This window comes from Ctenocephalides felis, unplaced genomic scaffold, assembly GCF_003426905.1.
Source record: "Ctenocephalides felis isolate EL2017-DRISC unplaced genomic scaffold, ASM342690v1 CF-g0.4_SCAFFOLD_00845, whole genome shotgun sequence".
In the NCBI taxonomy this organism is placed as follows: Eukaryota; Metazoa; Arthropoda; class Insecta; order Siphonaptera; family Pulicidae; genus Ctenocephalides; species Ctenocephalides felis.
Genome location: NW_020536999.1, coordinates 34576957 through 34594294, shown reverse-complemented (window position 1 = coordinate 34594294; position 17338 = coordinate 34576957). Strand labels below are relative to the sequence as shown.

The window sequence follows — 17338 nt, the reverse complement described above, 5'->3', positions numbered from 1 at the left end:
ATCTATCAAACTGTTGGCGGTTCCCCGATCGCCCGAGGCGATAAGTTGGCAACGCGTTGTTCGTTACCGCCCATTCGCTTTCTGAACTATTTATAATGAAACTTTGTCGGCATGCCATTTCGCACGGCCGCTGTGAATTATGTTTTAAAATATTTATGATGCATTTTCGTGTTCTTGGTTATTATTTTCTTTTTTGCTATGTTGTTCTTTCACACTAAGTCAGAGTTCGTGCAAGGTAAATTTGTTTGCAAATTAGATTTTTATTTTTGCTGTATTTACTATTATGATATAGGGTGGAATATTTTTTGTTCTATTTAACATCTGATTCATAATCTCTGTTCGTTATAAACAACATTTCAATCATTATTTTTATATTGTAGTGAAACCATATGTTAAAATCATGAAATAATATCATTCGTATTCATAATTTAATTTTTTAATTACAAACCTATCTATATAATTCACTTATTGACAATTAAAAATCAAATATACAAAGTTGACTTATGGATTTTTGCTCAACAGTGTTAGAACTATAATATCATATAAAATTGGTGAAAGTAAAGAAAAGAAACTGATTAAATTTTACGATATAATTTTATTATGATTCATCATATAACCATATTTATAAAAATCAATTCTTAAATTGTTTATATTTTCATGCTAAAATATAAATTAGTTATATGAGATTGTACATGGCGTCTCCACCGTAGTAGGTTATGAGTTATCAATTTAACATTCAATGATTTTTTGTTTATTTATTGCTCATTATTGTATATATATATATGAGTGTAATTGTGTACATATATATATATATATATATATATATAATATTATGCATAATTAAATTTTCACTTTTTCATTTATATGAGATTTATTTCACATGCTATTTCTACGCATTTAAGAATCTAATTTATTCATGTTCGATAACATCTTTCTAACTCTGAATAAATTTGAAAGAAACTTTATTATTCATGTGTGTTTAACAAGCTAGAAATTAATTACTGAAATTAATAATTTAACAGTTATGATGGATGCTTAAATTCGTTTACAAACATAACTACCGGAATGATTTACATCGTATTTAGTTAATATTCAAATTTCAAGAATTTTATGAATAATAATTTGGCAGCAAATTGTAAATTTATACATAAGTTTGGAAATTTACATGAGGACGTGTGAAATAAGTATTCTATTATTTTTCTCAATTGTTTCAAATGTGATGAACGTGTGATTTTATGTTGTTCTGACACTTGAATAGAATAATTTAGAATTAATCGTTTAATATGAGATTTGTTATATTCAAGATACAAGAGTATATATATATATATATATATATATATATATATATATATATATATATATATATATATATATACATATTTATATATAATTTTAAACTATAACATGAAAAGAAACAACAAAGGCTAATCACAAATGACAGATTTTTCGTTTTGTTTTGAAGATTCTTAAAATTGTCTGTTTATAGGAATATCTTCGCTGGTAGAGATTCAACAGAATTATTAATAGTATTATTCAAATATTCATCATCGAGTATTATCGCAGAGGCTTATGTCAAATCAAGTAAATTATTACGAAATTAGCACTGTGCTCTGAAATTCGGGTTATGAAAGCAGAGCCGTCTATGTATAATATCGATGATATTAGAGCTCAAAGCATTCTGTAGATATATATACCAACAGATATAATTCGTCATGCAGATAAATAGATTATCTTTTGGAATAGTGCCAATTCGTTTGACTGTTTCACTCCCAATACGAAAGTAAGTGGAGGTCTTATTAATCTAGGATTTTGGCTCCGATCCCGATGCTCTGACATATGATATGTTACATTATAATAAAGCATTGTAACGTTGTCAACCAAATTAAACGTGACAGTATTTTCAACAGAAAATGTTGTGTGTCCTCATGTAAATATATCTGCGACTATATATCATTCAAATTGAGCGGATATTTAAGCAAATTTATATGGGTGCATTATTTTATAAATGGGATCTGCTTGCCTTGATTTATTAAGACGAAATTTATAGACCGATTAATATGTTGAATAGTAAGTGTATTTAAAAACTTTCATTTTATGTGATAACAAGTATTTTATAAGGACGTTTCATTAAAATATTATTTAACAACGTTTATTTGAACTTCACTTTTCTTCACAGAATATTAACTTTACTCTAAATTTAATATCATTCATTTCTATTTTAATATCTAATGCCCCATCATACAGCAAATGATCGAAGACGCGCCACACGTGCGATTATCATAAATATTTCAATTTATCGTGACTAAAATTCCAAGTATAATTACGATAATAATCTCCTATAAATTTTGTTTATAATGATGAGCGCGATTTGTCATACTCCGATCCACAGGTCATCATTATTCAAAGCTGAATATTTTATAAACTACCGCGTGTATAGATATCATCAGTGTCGGCCGCATGTTGTTTTATATGATTATTTTTTTATTTTTCACCTGTATCTAGATTTACGATACAATGTTTTTCTTTTATTGCCGGTTGATGTTGTTTTTTGCATTTCGTGTTCTGCGAGCGTTTCTCATCTCTCTTTGCGCTAATGAATTCGCAATACCGTAATCGTCTTTCTTGATCGCCCTGATCGTTTCGATCTACCAACGATGGTAATTTATTCCCGGCGTCTGATTGTAGATATAACTTCAACGTATATATTGTATATAAATGTAGGTCTATAATCTATATAATGAAACACACTTGCGAGAAGCAGTCGCTTCACACGTTATTTGGCCTTAGATTAGATCTTTATGGACTTTTACTCACTGATACTCTTGTTTCGTTCGGTAAATAATAAATGTGTTTATTGCTCTTCATTAGATTTAATCATCGGTTGTAAAAAAGTTCAGAAGGCTATCAATAAAACATTTTATTAAATCGCATTAAACCTTTGATTGTTGGTAATATAACATTTGTTTCTCCTTTTATGTGATTCTTATTTTTGTTATCGATGTGGAGTAATAAAAAAGTGAATGACATTTTTTTCATGTATTATCTACTCAAAACGTTACCTATCTTACATCAGGCTACTTTAATTAAAAAAAATTTAATTTACAATTAAAGCATTGGCAACATTAATTTATAATTTCAGGCAAAAAATGACCTTCTTCAAAGAATATAAATTTCAATCATCTGAAATATTATGTTTCAATAAATTGTGTCGAATTAAACAGACCCAATTACATTTTCCTAGAGTTTGAAGCAATTAACGTAACGCGTTGGCAATCACTGAGTAGGTTTTATCATCCGGTCGTGTGGCGCAAAGTGGATTTAATCAGAATTCCGATCGCCTTCCGTCGGGAAAGCGGGAAAAGTACTATTCTTTTTCTTCTTTCAGGTTCTTTCTATCTGTCGCTCGTTGTTTTTTTTTTCATTCTATTTTCCTCGAGCCCCATTCCAGGCTTTTTCCGTGCGTTTTATCTCCCGATAACGTTTCTGTGTACGGAGAAGTTCGTGCTTGGTTTTGTTATGGTCTCAGCGCCCCCGTCGAGCATTCGGAATGAAGACACCCCTGTACAATATAAGAGTTTGATTATATATAAGAGTACACATATATAAAAGATTCCATGCGAATAAATAAGAGATAACGTGTATAAATTTATACGTTTTGTAGATTGTAGATTCATGTTGTATACTGTACAAAATTTATTATTGATACTGCGAAATATTTACCAAATATAATATTTTATCAAGTTATTCTGATCTAAGATAAATTATGAATAATTTATGAGTTTTTAATTTCGGTGAAATAATTACATTTCGATTGCCTAGGCAAGCAATTTAATTTACATAAAGTTCTAATAACTTCCTCCCTTCTATTGAATATTTAATAAATGATATGCAAATAGCCAGCCAGTGATCCCTTATACCTCTTACTTATACATAATAATCCACTCTGTAGGTATAAAATCTTACTTGACCTGTGTCCGTGACGTGTCTTGGGTCCCCGATTCGGTCGCCTTGTTGTTTCCGCATGACATGTGATATGATCTAAATTCTCTCTAAAACTTAGTCCGGACGTCCGTTCGTGAACGGAGCATGACAGGAATAAGGCACCCAGACTCTAAACTTGTGTCTTGTATGTAGTGGCTATATTTTATATCTTCATACCTCGAAGCTTCGACCTCGACGAACAACCCCTTGCTGACGCGCCGGCATCAACTCTAATCCCCGTTGCCAAATCCCGTGCATGAGCCACGGCGAGATAAGGGTCGAATCCCTTGGGCTTAGTGAGAAAGGATGCAAGGCCACCCCAAAACAAGAGTAAGGGCATGCTCGAAAGGGAACACATGTCTTCGTTATCAAATGTTCGCATCGAACTATTTCAAATGATATATAATTTTCTTATAAATAAATTTTACTATAAATTCCTAGGTACCAATAGAAATATAATACATAGTTACCTAATTTTTTACTTCAATGTGAAATGATTATTAATTAATCAATTTATTAAAGGATTATTTCATTTTTATATCTATTCTAAACCATGTTTAAATGTATTCTTTACGTACTTTTTATAATTTATATATTATATAGTTTTTTAAATTTGATTATTTATTTATTTTCACTATAATGCCTATATGGAAAACATCTAGTACTTTTTTTATTGAGCTTTTATTCAATATCTCCCGCTCTTCATTATGTTTCAGTAAAATAAACAGATACAGCGGAATTAATAAATAAAAAATAAGGTTCGCTCAAAGCACTTACAAATTTCTCTCGTCTTCTCGAACTGTTTTTCAGTTTTGTTGTTCGCTGCAGTGAGTTCAATTATGTAGAGAGCTTCTCGTTTCTTACTTGTTGCACTTGCAAGAGCTATTTGCGTAATTGATATTCACGCTTTTTGTCAGGATGCCTGATTTATTTGCATTCCTGTATAAATCATTCGATTTTCAATTCTTTTTCGAAGGCTTAAAGCATATTCATTATTGCTTTTTTGTAAAACGTTTTTTATGCACGTTTTCATTAGTAGCAACATTCAATTATTTTTGTATGATCTTATATTGGCTTTTCATCAACTATTACTTTGACTTTTACTCGTGAGTATTTAATCTCTTTGCATCTAAATGGATTCGTTCACTCAAACAAATAACCTACAAGTAGCACGAACGCGACGAAAATGGTATTGTGATGAAATATTAAAACCTCGGAGGCTTGAAACGACGGTGGTGATATGAACCGACGCGGGTTTTCATTGTTCTTTTATTGCCCGGAATCCGGCTGGAATTCTCGCATGTTAGGATATAATTCAACAATAATAGTCACGGAAATGTAAGCCGCTCCGCGAAACGCGGTAAATGCTGGGAGTTTGTGGAGCTACACGACTTTGATTCGCACGCGAACCATATATTTTGCCTTCTGTTGTTTATGCACATACATATAAATGAGTCAGGTGTTATCTTAACATGCTTCTGTATTATTAAGCAGCAGCAATAATACGGAATTTATTCGCACTATAACTGCTTTTGCATAATTTCTCCAACTATTCTTGAACCCGACCTGAAATTATGATGATATCATGTTTATAAAAAGGTTATGTTTAGACTGATTTAAAAGTTTTAAGATCGTATTTGATATTGCATTGTTCTATTTTATATAATGATTATAAATGACATTACATTTTCTTCTTTCAGCAGCAACAAAGGCCCGATCTGCCACGATTGTTGCAGCAAATGCATGCCCAACAATTGCCAGCACACGCCGCCCCGCCTGTACCTATGATGCCGCACCCAGGTCTTGCAGCACCTCCTGGTTCAGCTGCTGCAGCAGCTAGTCTACTAGGTTTAGGAGCATTAGGTGCAGCAGCAGGTGCTGCTGGAGCTGGAGGTGCCCCAGGAGGCGGAGCGGGTGCTGGACCTCAGCATCCTTTATCTATGCTTGCGAAACCAGAATTACACCGAGCTGATGAGAAGCCTAATGTTGGTAAGTGATTGAGATTATGTTTTATGATTACTATCCCCATTACTCATTTATCGTATAAAAAATACCGATTGGAAACAAATGATCAATTAGTCTTCGCTTCAACTAGCATAAGGGCAAATCGACCTTTTCGCGTGTGCTATGATTGTGTTGTAGGAATTTGAAGTGGCTTCCAGTTCTAACTGCGAGCCAGACACTTTACCGCGGTGTGCACTTCAGCCGAGACCTCGGTCGCCACTCGAAAACACTCAGTCGAGTTCAAACTCTAACATATCAACCTCCATTCTGTCGTTGTCGGATCGTGATAAAACTTTGTGTGAATGGTTGAACAAATAAGATCTGGGATAAATACCACGGCAATTATATAATATTTTAAAACTAATCAAGTGAAAATAATTATTAGGTTATTATTATTAACCGTTTACATTAGATTCCTTGTCCATCAAATTTAGCATAGCCTTATAAAAATATTAATAGTGAAAACAAAATTTTTTTGCTATGCGAAAAAGCTCAACGTATTAAATTTCATTTACCTACGTTAACAGTAAATTATATATTATTGCTATATGTGTACTTTATATATTGGTAACACACGTATAAGGGATAAATACAACAGAATGAAAACACAAGCCTACCGGGGGCAAACACATCGTTATTGACACTACACACGCACGACGCGTGCGACGCATGAACAAACAATACTGCGCGCTTCATCACACAATAACTCATCCTTCTGTCGTTTTTGAGGGTGAATACACCCTCGGAAACCTCATCACGAAGATAAGGCCCCCACGGAATTATTATACTTAACTTTTTGTTCGAAAAGCACTGCTACGCATCGTTTAATAGAAAAAAGTGAATTCACACAAATCAATAATTGAGGTCATGGTAATTATGCTATGTATTAAAAAAATGTAATTTATATATATATATATATATATGTTTTACAATTTTTAAATAAAAAAATTATATAATAAAAAAATAATACTTCCTTACTACGAATTAATGTTGCGAATTTTCAGTTACAAACACTAACAAACCTAATAAATTCTTTTTAATTTTTAAATTTATATTTTATATAGTTCAGGTTCTAATCCTTTCTTTATGCTTAATAAATCTAAAGTGATGAATTAATTTTATTTCCAAATTAAATTATTTAATGTCCAGCTTATGTTCTATGGCCAAAGTCAATCCCCCAGACGGCCACCCCGTAGTCAAACAACCGCGCATTGTTTGTACGGTTAATTGTGTCTGTGCTTGCGTTTGTGCGCCAGTTTCCTCGCGAGGGGTGAACTGGATTAATATGTCATAAAACTCCCCCAATTCAACCCCTAACTTACTAAATCGTCGGCGACAATATCGATCTCTCATAGTGTAATTATATTTTATACAATTTCATATATGGATTAAAGCGAGTTTGTACATGCGCCGGTTTACGGCGGGAATATAATTATTAATGTGGAAGTCTTTAAAGGATTATTTAACGTAAGCACGTTGCGAGAAATATGCTTGATATTAATCGTTGGCACACGATAATGGATCTTAGCACGCCATGCTGTTATCTTTACATGGAGAGAATTAAGCCAATTTTTATATTCTGGTTCTGAGAAACTAATTGAAATATAAAGGTATTGCAGAAGTAGATTCGTGATTATTCATTTTTATGACCAAAACAGAAAGCTTGCATGTTCAAACTGCATATTGCAATTTGCATGCATGAAATTTATAGGTTCATGATATTAATAGCCATTGTCACACCAGTTTGAATATAAAATTTATTTTGTAGTACAAGATTACTGTTAAATATTTTTTTCATTTGTTCATAAGTATCATATATAAATGTTTTATATCTAGAAATTTTATCATTCAGCAGTCATATATTACAATATTCCATTTCCATGTGGTAACAACTACATTCCGCGAACGCGTAATAATACCGTAAGCTCGTTTATATTATCATCATTTCCCTATATTGAAATTTAATATTCGTTTGTAACCGCTTTCTCTGTATAATACACACCCCGTTCACCGCAAAGTTCATCGGAGCAACTGCGAAACGTAATCCAACAATTAAACAAAGCAACAATCCCGAAACATTCTCTCTCTGCCGGGTTCGAAATATAAACGGACTGCCTGAATGCGGAGATAAGATAATTTAAAACCGATGTAGCGAGCTTATTGTGTCACAGTGTTAATTATGTGAATATTCTGAATATCGTCATCAGAATATTGTCACAGATCGCGTTTATGTTGATATATGTATTGTCACCGCAGTAGCGAATCGGGGATGAAAATAATTTTTTACACCTAAAAATCTCATGATTTTTAATAGTCCATTTTACTCAGAATCAGATTAAATGTATTTTATATTGGCAAGTTTTAATGTGCCAGAAAGAATAATTTGATCGTGATAATTTCATGTTATTCTTTTTCTCTCAAAATTTTTCAACAATAAGATTTTGCAGATTTTTTCCAAAGAAGGGCCTATCAATGTTCACCGATGTTAAAAAATTAAATTAATAAGTATAAATAATAAAATTAAAGTTCAACAAAAATTCTTAATTCTTCAAAACTTGGGATAATAATTATTATTTACTGTGGTCCTAGAAATGTTATTCACGGTTACGATTCCAAAGTTTAAAAATGAACAAAATTAATAAAATTTTACTACAATAACCAAAAAATAGTCATTATTTCATCAAAGCTCTAGGTTGCACTTAAAAGCTCATAATATCCAAACAGCGTGAGATATTTTTTTTTCTAAATTCTTTGAGGACAGTTAAGTTCATACTTCTACCCCGTTTCGGCTTGATGTTAAATTCTGGTACACAGTGTACCAGATACACCTTTTAATCGTTTTTTTTAATTTACTAATTTAATCGTTCACTTAGTATCAATAGAAATTCTTGAGATTTATTCAGATTCTCGAATAAGTTTTCTATTAAAAATTATAAACCGATCAAGGAATCTACAATAGAGAATAGATGAAGGACACCAAGACAAATATTATATAAATATATATAAATTATTTAGAATTTTTTTTACTTAAATTCGTCTCTGTTTCGTCATCGCGTTTCATTGTTATATCTGTCGAGTAATGTTCTGTTTGCTGTCGTTTATCGTGCACGCTTATGTGTCAAAACATTATTTTGATTCGAGCTCTGTATGTGTTGTTCGTAGTTGGATTAATATCAACCGTGCAAATGAACGCTTTTGTAATTGAATCGAAATCACATAACACGTTTGTTGACGAATATCTACTGTCAAGTAGAAACTAGAATTGTTGATGTTTTGGAATTTGAATGACAGAAAATATTTCATTTGATGATGAAGTTTTGTTATTGAAAAGCTTCAATCTATTTATACATCAATTTGATCCTGGCTATACCCAATTTTATTTGATTATTTAATATTCAATTAAATAACTTTTTATATACTACATTCTTTTTGCTTGCCTTTATTTTGTATTATCAACGTACGAGTAATTTTTCTGCGGACATCTTTTTACTTTTTATTATGGATACTTATTACATTTTTTTCAGAAACAACTATTATAGCAGCCATTACTACTACTATCTGAACCACTATAAAAAATGTATACTTAAACATATGGTTAAACATGTTAAATAAATTGTATTCATTAGTATAATAATTGATGATTTTGAATTATATTTTCATTGTAAAATGTATTTAAACTATGCTGTAAACGTATTTAGATGTCTCTTCTTTGATAACTCAGATTGTTCTTTGTAACTGTGGACTGTATAAAACATTGATTTGTTGGTATAATTTATTTATTTGTTACTAGTTTTTGTACAAGAACTAATTTGTCACTAAGTTGTACTTGATAGAAGATTGTATAATTTTTATATATATTACTCATGTTACTTAGCCGTGGACTTCAGTTTTGGAAGTGAAAAGTAAGTCTGACCTACTCTCTGCTACCCCATCACCGGGGTAGCAACTTTTCGACAAGAAAGCTCAATGCCATGAAGATCGCTGTTTTTATAGAATATAAATGATGTGAAATGCCAATCTAATAATATGAAAATAGGTCCGAGCATATGCTTAAAAATGTAAACAAATCATAAATATGATCAGGCACGATTTTTTTATTAAAAAAAATTGGGTCTTCTATACACTATGTTATATTTAGGATATACATACATATAATAGTATTTTAATATTTATTACAAATATCATTTATTATAACCCAGCCTCAAAAAAGTTTACATTAACTAAATATAATCACCGTTTTCTCTTTTTAATTAAATTTATTACAGTCCAATATGTTTTTTGACCTAAGCTATGTTACCATTAATAGTTAAACTGAAAGTGCTTTTCGTGAAATAATAATAAATTAATTAATATTATATTATTATCAGTCTACATTCTATGGTACAATAGCGCCACTGCTATCTACCCCTCAGGACTTATTGGCCGGTTTGGGTCTCGGAATTTCGGTAGTTCGCGGTTTCTGTTTGGTTCACGTTTGCGGCTTGCGGAGGCACTGTGGTCGCGGTCACGCGCCACTATACCACCCGGATGTCCGGAAGTCGCCATTGACCGATAATGGCGAGTTTCGAGTCCGTTAAACATACTAGCGTTTGTGTGAACTTTATGCACAACGAGAGAGAAATGTTATGGAGATAGAGAATAAGAAAACAAATTTTTGTTTCTGAATACAGCATCTGGGTCATGTTGATTATAAACAGTTTTATATAGATACATCATTTCATTAACGACAATTTACCTCGAAAACATTCAAGGGGTCTTCAGAGTCATGAATTTTCTGTACCTTATGAAGGATACATAATGGAAATTATGAAAACTTTACTTGTATACATATTTGAATAGGCATACTTTGAATATATCCACAAAGCACAAAATCGATGTTTTAAATTATAGACCAGAATACATATTTAATGATATATTTTTTTATATTTTAAATATAAACTCTCAATTTTTACCATTTATTCAGTTAAAGTTGAGCAAATTTTTACTTAAACGGATGTAGCTCCTCAATGAAAAGTCTCAATAAATTGCTATACGGCTTAATGGATTTGTTGTTTATCGATTAACAAAAGTGTTAATACTATTTTTTGGTAATAAGAAAAAATTAGAAGCTACAGCTGTTTAAATGCAAAAAGTCAAGTATGCTCAATGTACCTCATAGGTGGGGCAAGTTGAGCTCTAAGAAAGTATAATGAAATCATAGGTTCAATGTCGATTAGTGATGAGATAAAATAAGTTTTTAATAACCAGTTCTATATTTATAGTCTTTATTGACTGAGAAAACAAAACTTATAGTAATTTGCTTTGAATAATTAACGAAAAGTAGAATCAACAAAACAATATCGTATCTTAGAAATTATTTTACCATTATATTCAGTATTTTTGTTTAAAATCATTATTTCTTTATATTATTACTCATAGACTTAGCTTAAATCTTAAAAATAATAATTAATTTCTAGAAGTTAATGGTAATGCCTTAGTGACAGTACAAGTTTAGCAACTATGCTCAACTAACCCCAACTCGGAATTTCAAAATAAAAATGAGTTTATAAAAAAAACCATGAGGATTATACCCTGAATCTCTGTGCATCTTAAAAGTACTATAATTATATGAAAGAAATAACATTTGACTAAACCAGACGAAAACTCGTGATGAATTACGTTTTTACTTTTTGGTCTCAAAATAAACAAAACGCCCGTGAGCCTCACTCATTTGTCCAGCGGCCACTAGCGATCGCGGGATGTTTATTTCTCCCAAACCTCTATCTTTTCGCCATATAATGCCTAAACGAACGGTGAATAGTTTTCGAGATATTTCGATTGCTCAACTTGCCCCTATGCTCAACTAGCCCCGCTCTACCCTACTATTTTAACAGAGTTCGAGATCGTCTCGTTGGATCACGAACTTTTCATATAATTCACGTTATGAACTAATAGTGTCATAACATATTCTATTTGTGAATACTATAGAATATATTATCAATAATTTGCGCTTATTTTATTTAAAGAGTTGTTTTACCTGTAATTTCTTTTTGAAATTATTTATGATACCAGATCTTCTAATTTCGAGCTTGTTTACTTTTGTCATACGACACTACTACGGATCTATCCACTTTGCTCACTGGTGATATATAATGGAGCGTAATTTGACAGTAGTAGTGGGAAACCCGGTTTCTCCGTTTTCCCCACATTTCTCCATTTCTCGTAGAAGTGTCCTGGTGTACACAGGACAACGCTAACACGTCAGCTATTTCTGTTTCATACATAGAGCGCGGTCTCAATCCTCAGCTGTGGCTTAATTAACTCCTTAGTGGCTTTCCGGGCGGAAACGATCTGCCTCATTCCTCCGAATCGCATGTTTCGCGCAGTGGTAGGTGAAACTATTGCTCCTCTCGAGAAGTGCGAAACGGTAGCTTCTTGTAATTTAGAAGATCACGTTAAAAGATAGATTGATATTAATCGATATTTATCTTTAGGAAAGATAAAGATAATATCTAAATATTTAGAAGATTATAAGCATTTGGGAGAGGATTGGTCATATATCAGGATTAGATGAGATTTTTCATACAGTGAAAATATTAGATTGACATGTTCGAAAAAATAGTGTTTCAATTGTAAGTTTAAATTTTATATTTACATCTCAATTGGAAAATAGCATCAGATCATTTTCCAATATCCTCTTCCTCGACTCGTGTATACTCGGCAGTAGATAATCAAGTACAAGCAATAAATTCTACCGGCGCACGAGTACTTTGATCAACTACATTTCAATATATAATCTTACACAATGGTAAATACTAATCCATTATCTCGCTTACATATCGGCACGTACATCATTTCAGTATAATATGTATCTCGAACGCGAGTTCTCTTTAGCAAACACAATACAAAGAAACAAACATTTAATTGCATCGTTGTATCTGAACGATATAAATTCCTCGACGCAACAACAATAGCACACTCGCTATCCGCATCGCAGGTTATTGTATTTAGTTCTAGAAGAAAAATACAATTTATATTGTTAAAGTGGCAGAAGAAAACTATACAGTTTCTGTAATGCCGATCTGAAAGAATCTGCGCACGTAACTTTGGCACGCTGCTATTGTTTGCAATTGTAAATATTTCAGTGCTTTATATTTATAAGATATTGTAAGTACCGTTTTATATTTTATTGAAGGCAGATGGAAAGGAAACGGCTATATATAAATGTTGAAATATTTATTAATTTGAAAGTGTTTTAAAATAATAAGCAGCGTACCTTGAAAAATAAAGATGTTGATGAGTTTGGGATTTTTTATCTCTTCGGCACTTTTATTTCCTTGTAAAAAGGTTGCAAGGGCAATCGTACCTTATTTGTATGCACGTGTGTGTGCGTACGTTGGTTTGGGCTACGTGCTATCGAGGGTTATATTTGTTTCGAGGGTGGCATGACACGGGCTCTTGACTGCTGCCAGAAGAGCCCGAAATGCCGTTGTATGAAATCCCACCCGCAAATGCTAACGCTTTTGCGATAGGGGCGACTCGGTGACGAAGGGTGGTTTTCACCCATCCTCTTACATTTATATCGCCGAGAGGGTTTGGGGACGAACAATTCTATATATGTACTTTCGATTGCGACAGTGTACGTGCATGCATTCACTGTGTCTCATAAATTGGATTTCAATATTACCCCGTGAGCCGAGAGTCGTGCGAGAGATTTGTATATATCGATATTGGATTCTGAATGATCGTCGATTGTTACATATGCATACGTAATTTGAATTACATTGTTCGATGCCACGCCGCCGCCGCCGGGATTGTTATATGCTGTGTAAGATATTCAAGTGTGATAGCTTGTTATTTATGACTTCAATAATAGAGGTAAATGGATTTTTAATTTATTATGAGCACGCATTGGGGTGATTTATTTGTTTATCGAGTCTTCACGTAATGATCTGATCTTCTCTTGTAATATTGAATTATTACTAAGGAGATAATAATACACTGAACTAATGCTTATGAATGCACTGATGATTATGAACATTTTATTATCGTTTAATATTTCGACATTTATGACTATTTTTACATAGTATCATTCTCCTCTTAATTTTTTTGCAAGCCTTTCTCGTCTGTTTTTTAATTATTATAAATTACTTTTTTATTGTTGCTCGGCTTTGTTTTGCCATCATAATTTTAAGTTCCACATTCCTCCCTCAGTAATTAATTTATGTTTGGCGTTACTTTTTTCTATATAAATCATCCATAAATTCTAATTAACGGTAGGGCTTTAATACAACGCGCCTGGCTGAGCATTCTCCGAGTAAGACGCGTATTGCTGAATTCTTGCCTGCGCGTAATGAGCGTAATGATAAAAAGAAAACTCTGCTCCCTAAAAGAGCTTTCACCCTCCACGAAAAAACTCTCTCATCTTTGAAAATTCTTAATTATAATCCGCAGAATCGTCGGTACTAGACTGTTTTCTCGTTCTCTTGTTTTCGTCCTTTGGGAGAGTAATACTAAAAATCCCTTAAATAACAGGCAGCGAATGTTCTCCGACCCGTTTCAGCTTAATCAAAAAATATCTGCCTTTTCCCTTTCAAAAATGTCCAAACATTAAAACCGCCAGACAAAGCTAGAGTGAGAGAAACAGCAGAATATTTAATAGAGGTTGATTAATATTATTCTCTTTTTGTCTGCCAACGCGAGGGCAGTTTTTAATTTCGACTGGGTCGTTTTACCGTTGAATGAATTCGCGAGTCGGTAGGGCGGATGAAATCCACTAATTCAGAATAAATATGCATTTATATTAAATTAAACGATGGATTTATTGTGCACGCGAACACGCTTTTTCACAGAGATATCGCTCCAGAGAGATGGGGAACTTTGGCCGATTATGATGATGAGATTATCACACTCCGATTGCACTTCTTTGAAAATAAAGGCCATTTATAAAAATTTTTATCGCTGTTTTGATGTTTTGCCAATATTATTTATATAATTATTGGTGAGCAAGTTGATTGGAAGTATATACATTATATGCATTGTTGCTTTCTGTGATAATCATTGATTGGAAATAAAATACTGATGATGGACACCACAAACTTATTCCCCTATCATCAATGGGTGTCAATTCAACGCAGATTTTATCTAAAATAACTGGGGGCGCGTATACTTTATTTGTTTTGCAGTTTGTTTCCAATGAATGTGATCAGGCAATATATAAAAGAATAATAAATATTAGATACATAATAGATTGAATTAAGAGCTATAAAATAAGTATAATAAGAAATTTTAATAAGAAGTGGAATTTAGGCAAAGTTAGAAAATGTTATTAAGAGATATAATGCAGGAGTAAATTTAATCGAATTTCCGACCTGACCCAAAATACTATAGACTTTATAGTAATTATTAAATGATTAATTAAATTAATTCATCGCATATCTTGAAATATTATTATTGAGGTAATTTTTCTCTATCCCCCCATTTGTCATGACGTTCGTGCTTGTATGATAGTATGAAATGTGATAATAAACAGATCGCAGTGTCCCCAAGCTCGCATGTCCTCCGGGTTAAGCTCCCCGGGGGGCATTGCCTCGTAAAAAGCACTCGCATCATATTTTACGACGCGGAATCATTTTTATGTGGGGCGTCGGAATTATGGGTCCGTTCCGCGCCATTAGGACGAAACGTATATTCTACGTCGACACGGAAAGTTCAATGTTTATACGCGCGGCCACATGACAAATCATGTGATATGCGTTTTTATTAGATTATAAAGTCAGTTTAATATTATACATAATGGATACTTTTATGTAGCCGAAGGAAATATAATAGGTATAATAAACGCTTATTGTAATTTTTCATTAATAATGTACCCGAATGTGTTATGGAAAGCACTTTGCATAATTATCAATTAATTATAGTTTTATTACCTTAAGTAGAACATGCAGGTTCATGATAATAAAGCATTTTGATAAAGAAACTAATATTACAGTACAATACTGGTTTAATGGATTTTTTATGTTTAATGTGTGATACAATAAATTCTACATCATTATATTGCAATGACGTGTTTTATATATAGGTAGAGTGGGGTGGGGCACAAAAGTTTAATTTGACTTTGAGCAATTATATTGTGAAAGCAAAACCAATTATATCATAACAAATTACACATATCAAGCAAACAACTATCTGACTATGTTCAGTAAAACTCCAAGCTATTTCAGCATTATGGAAATACGTTTTTTTGCTCTTTTTTAAAAAATTGTCACCTTATAAAACCTTATAAAATATTTAAATAGTAATTTTGTCACCTTATAAAACATTTTACAAAACATCTTATATAACAACAATTAAATAATGTATACCGGTGGTGGACGCTTTTCATCCGCGGATCTTTAAGCCCGCTCTACCCTACTACCCTACCAGAATCCTTTATTTTCATCAACAATGATAATGAGATTATATACTTATTATACTACTTTACCTTCCAAAGCTTTTGTATATATTTGAACAAGTGCCACTATTAATCATTTCAATATACATTCCCCAAGTATTTCTATTCCTCCGAGTATATCCAACGGTTCACTTACCGGACGCTATCTCATTTCGTTGATTGGCGCTGATGACGCTGCATGTTTTCCGATGATTTCGCAACAGTTAGTAGAGCTGTTTAACCGCCAACGTCCGACTGGCGGTTATGCCTCTCCATTTTCCCTCCCATCAAGGCAAACAAACGCCGGCAAGAGGCATCGCCTTCTCACACTTCGAGGTTTCACGCTCGATAAGAGATTGCCTCAGGGACCGAACAGGCTTCCTAAGGAGAATTTGTTAGTCGAAATTGAGTGGCGACTCGAAATTAGTTTACTGTGGTTTATGCAGTCTACAGAGATTTAGTTATATTCTCATTCACTTACAAACAACGTTGAACAATACGGGGATTTTATAAATTATTAGGACCTTAAAAATACTTCTAATAGTATAGAGCAAATGGAATGATGCTGATCATTCAATAGTTTTTGACTAGCAACATTAAAATAAAGCGATAAAGTAATTTTTGTTCATTTTTAGGTAATTAACATAAGATAAACTTAAAAATAATATAACATATTTCTAAATTAATTCACTAATTTATAAATCATTATTTTCAATATTTAATGTGGTTCTCAATAGACGTGTGCATTTTTCAAATGTTCTATCTACAAATAAATAAATCAATATATTTGAATAAAATAGAAGTTTATGAAATCATAATGCTTAAAATATTTATTGTGATTATATAAATTACACTTATCAATATCTTTCCTATCAATTACCAATCCATTATTCAAATAAATGTATGTTCAACGTTTTCCGGTTCATTGCTCATATTCATCAC

At 32.3% G+C, this 17338-nt stretch overlaps 1 protein-coding gene across 1 annotated transcript in view; it reads left to right on the top strand.

Annotated features, from left to right (window-relative positions):
• The window catches only part of LOC113363883 (protein groucho-like), a 246613-nt gene that overhangs the window by 107842 nt on the left and 121433 nt on the right, over positions 1-17338 (top strand). Inside the window, 1 exon segment of the mRNA XM_026606368.1 lies at positions 5682-5970. Coding sequence (XP_026462153.1) covers positions 5682-5970 — 289 coding nt within the window.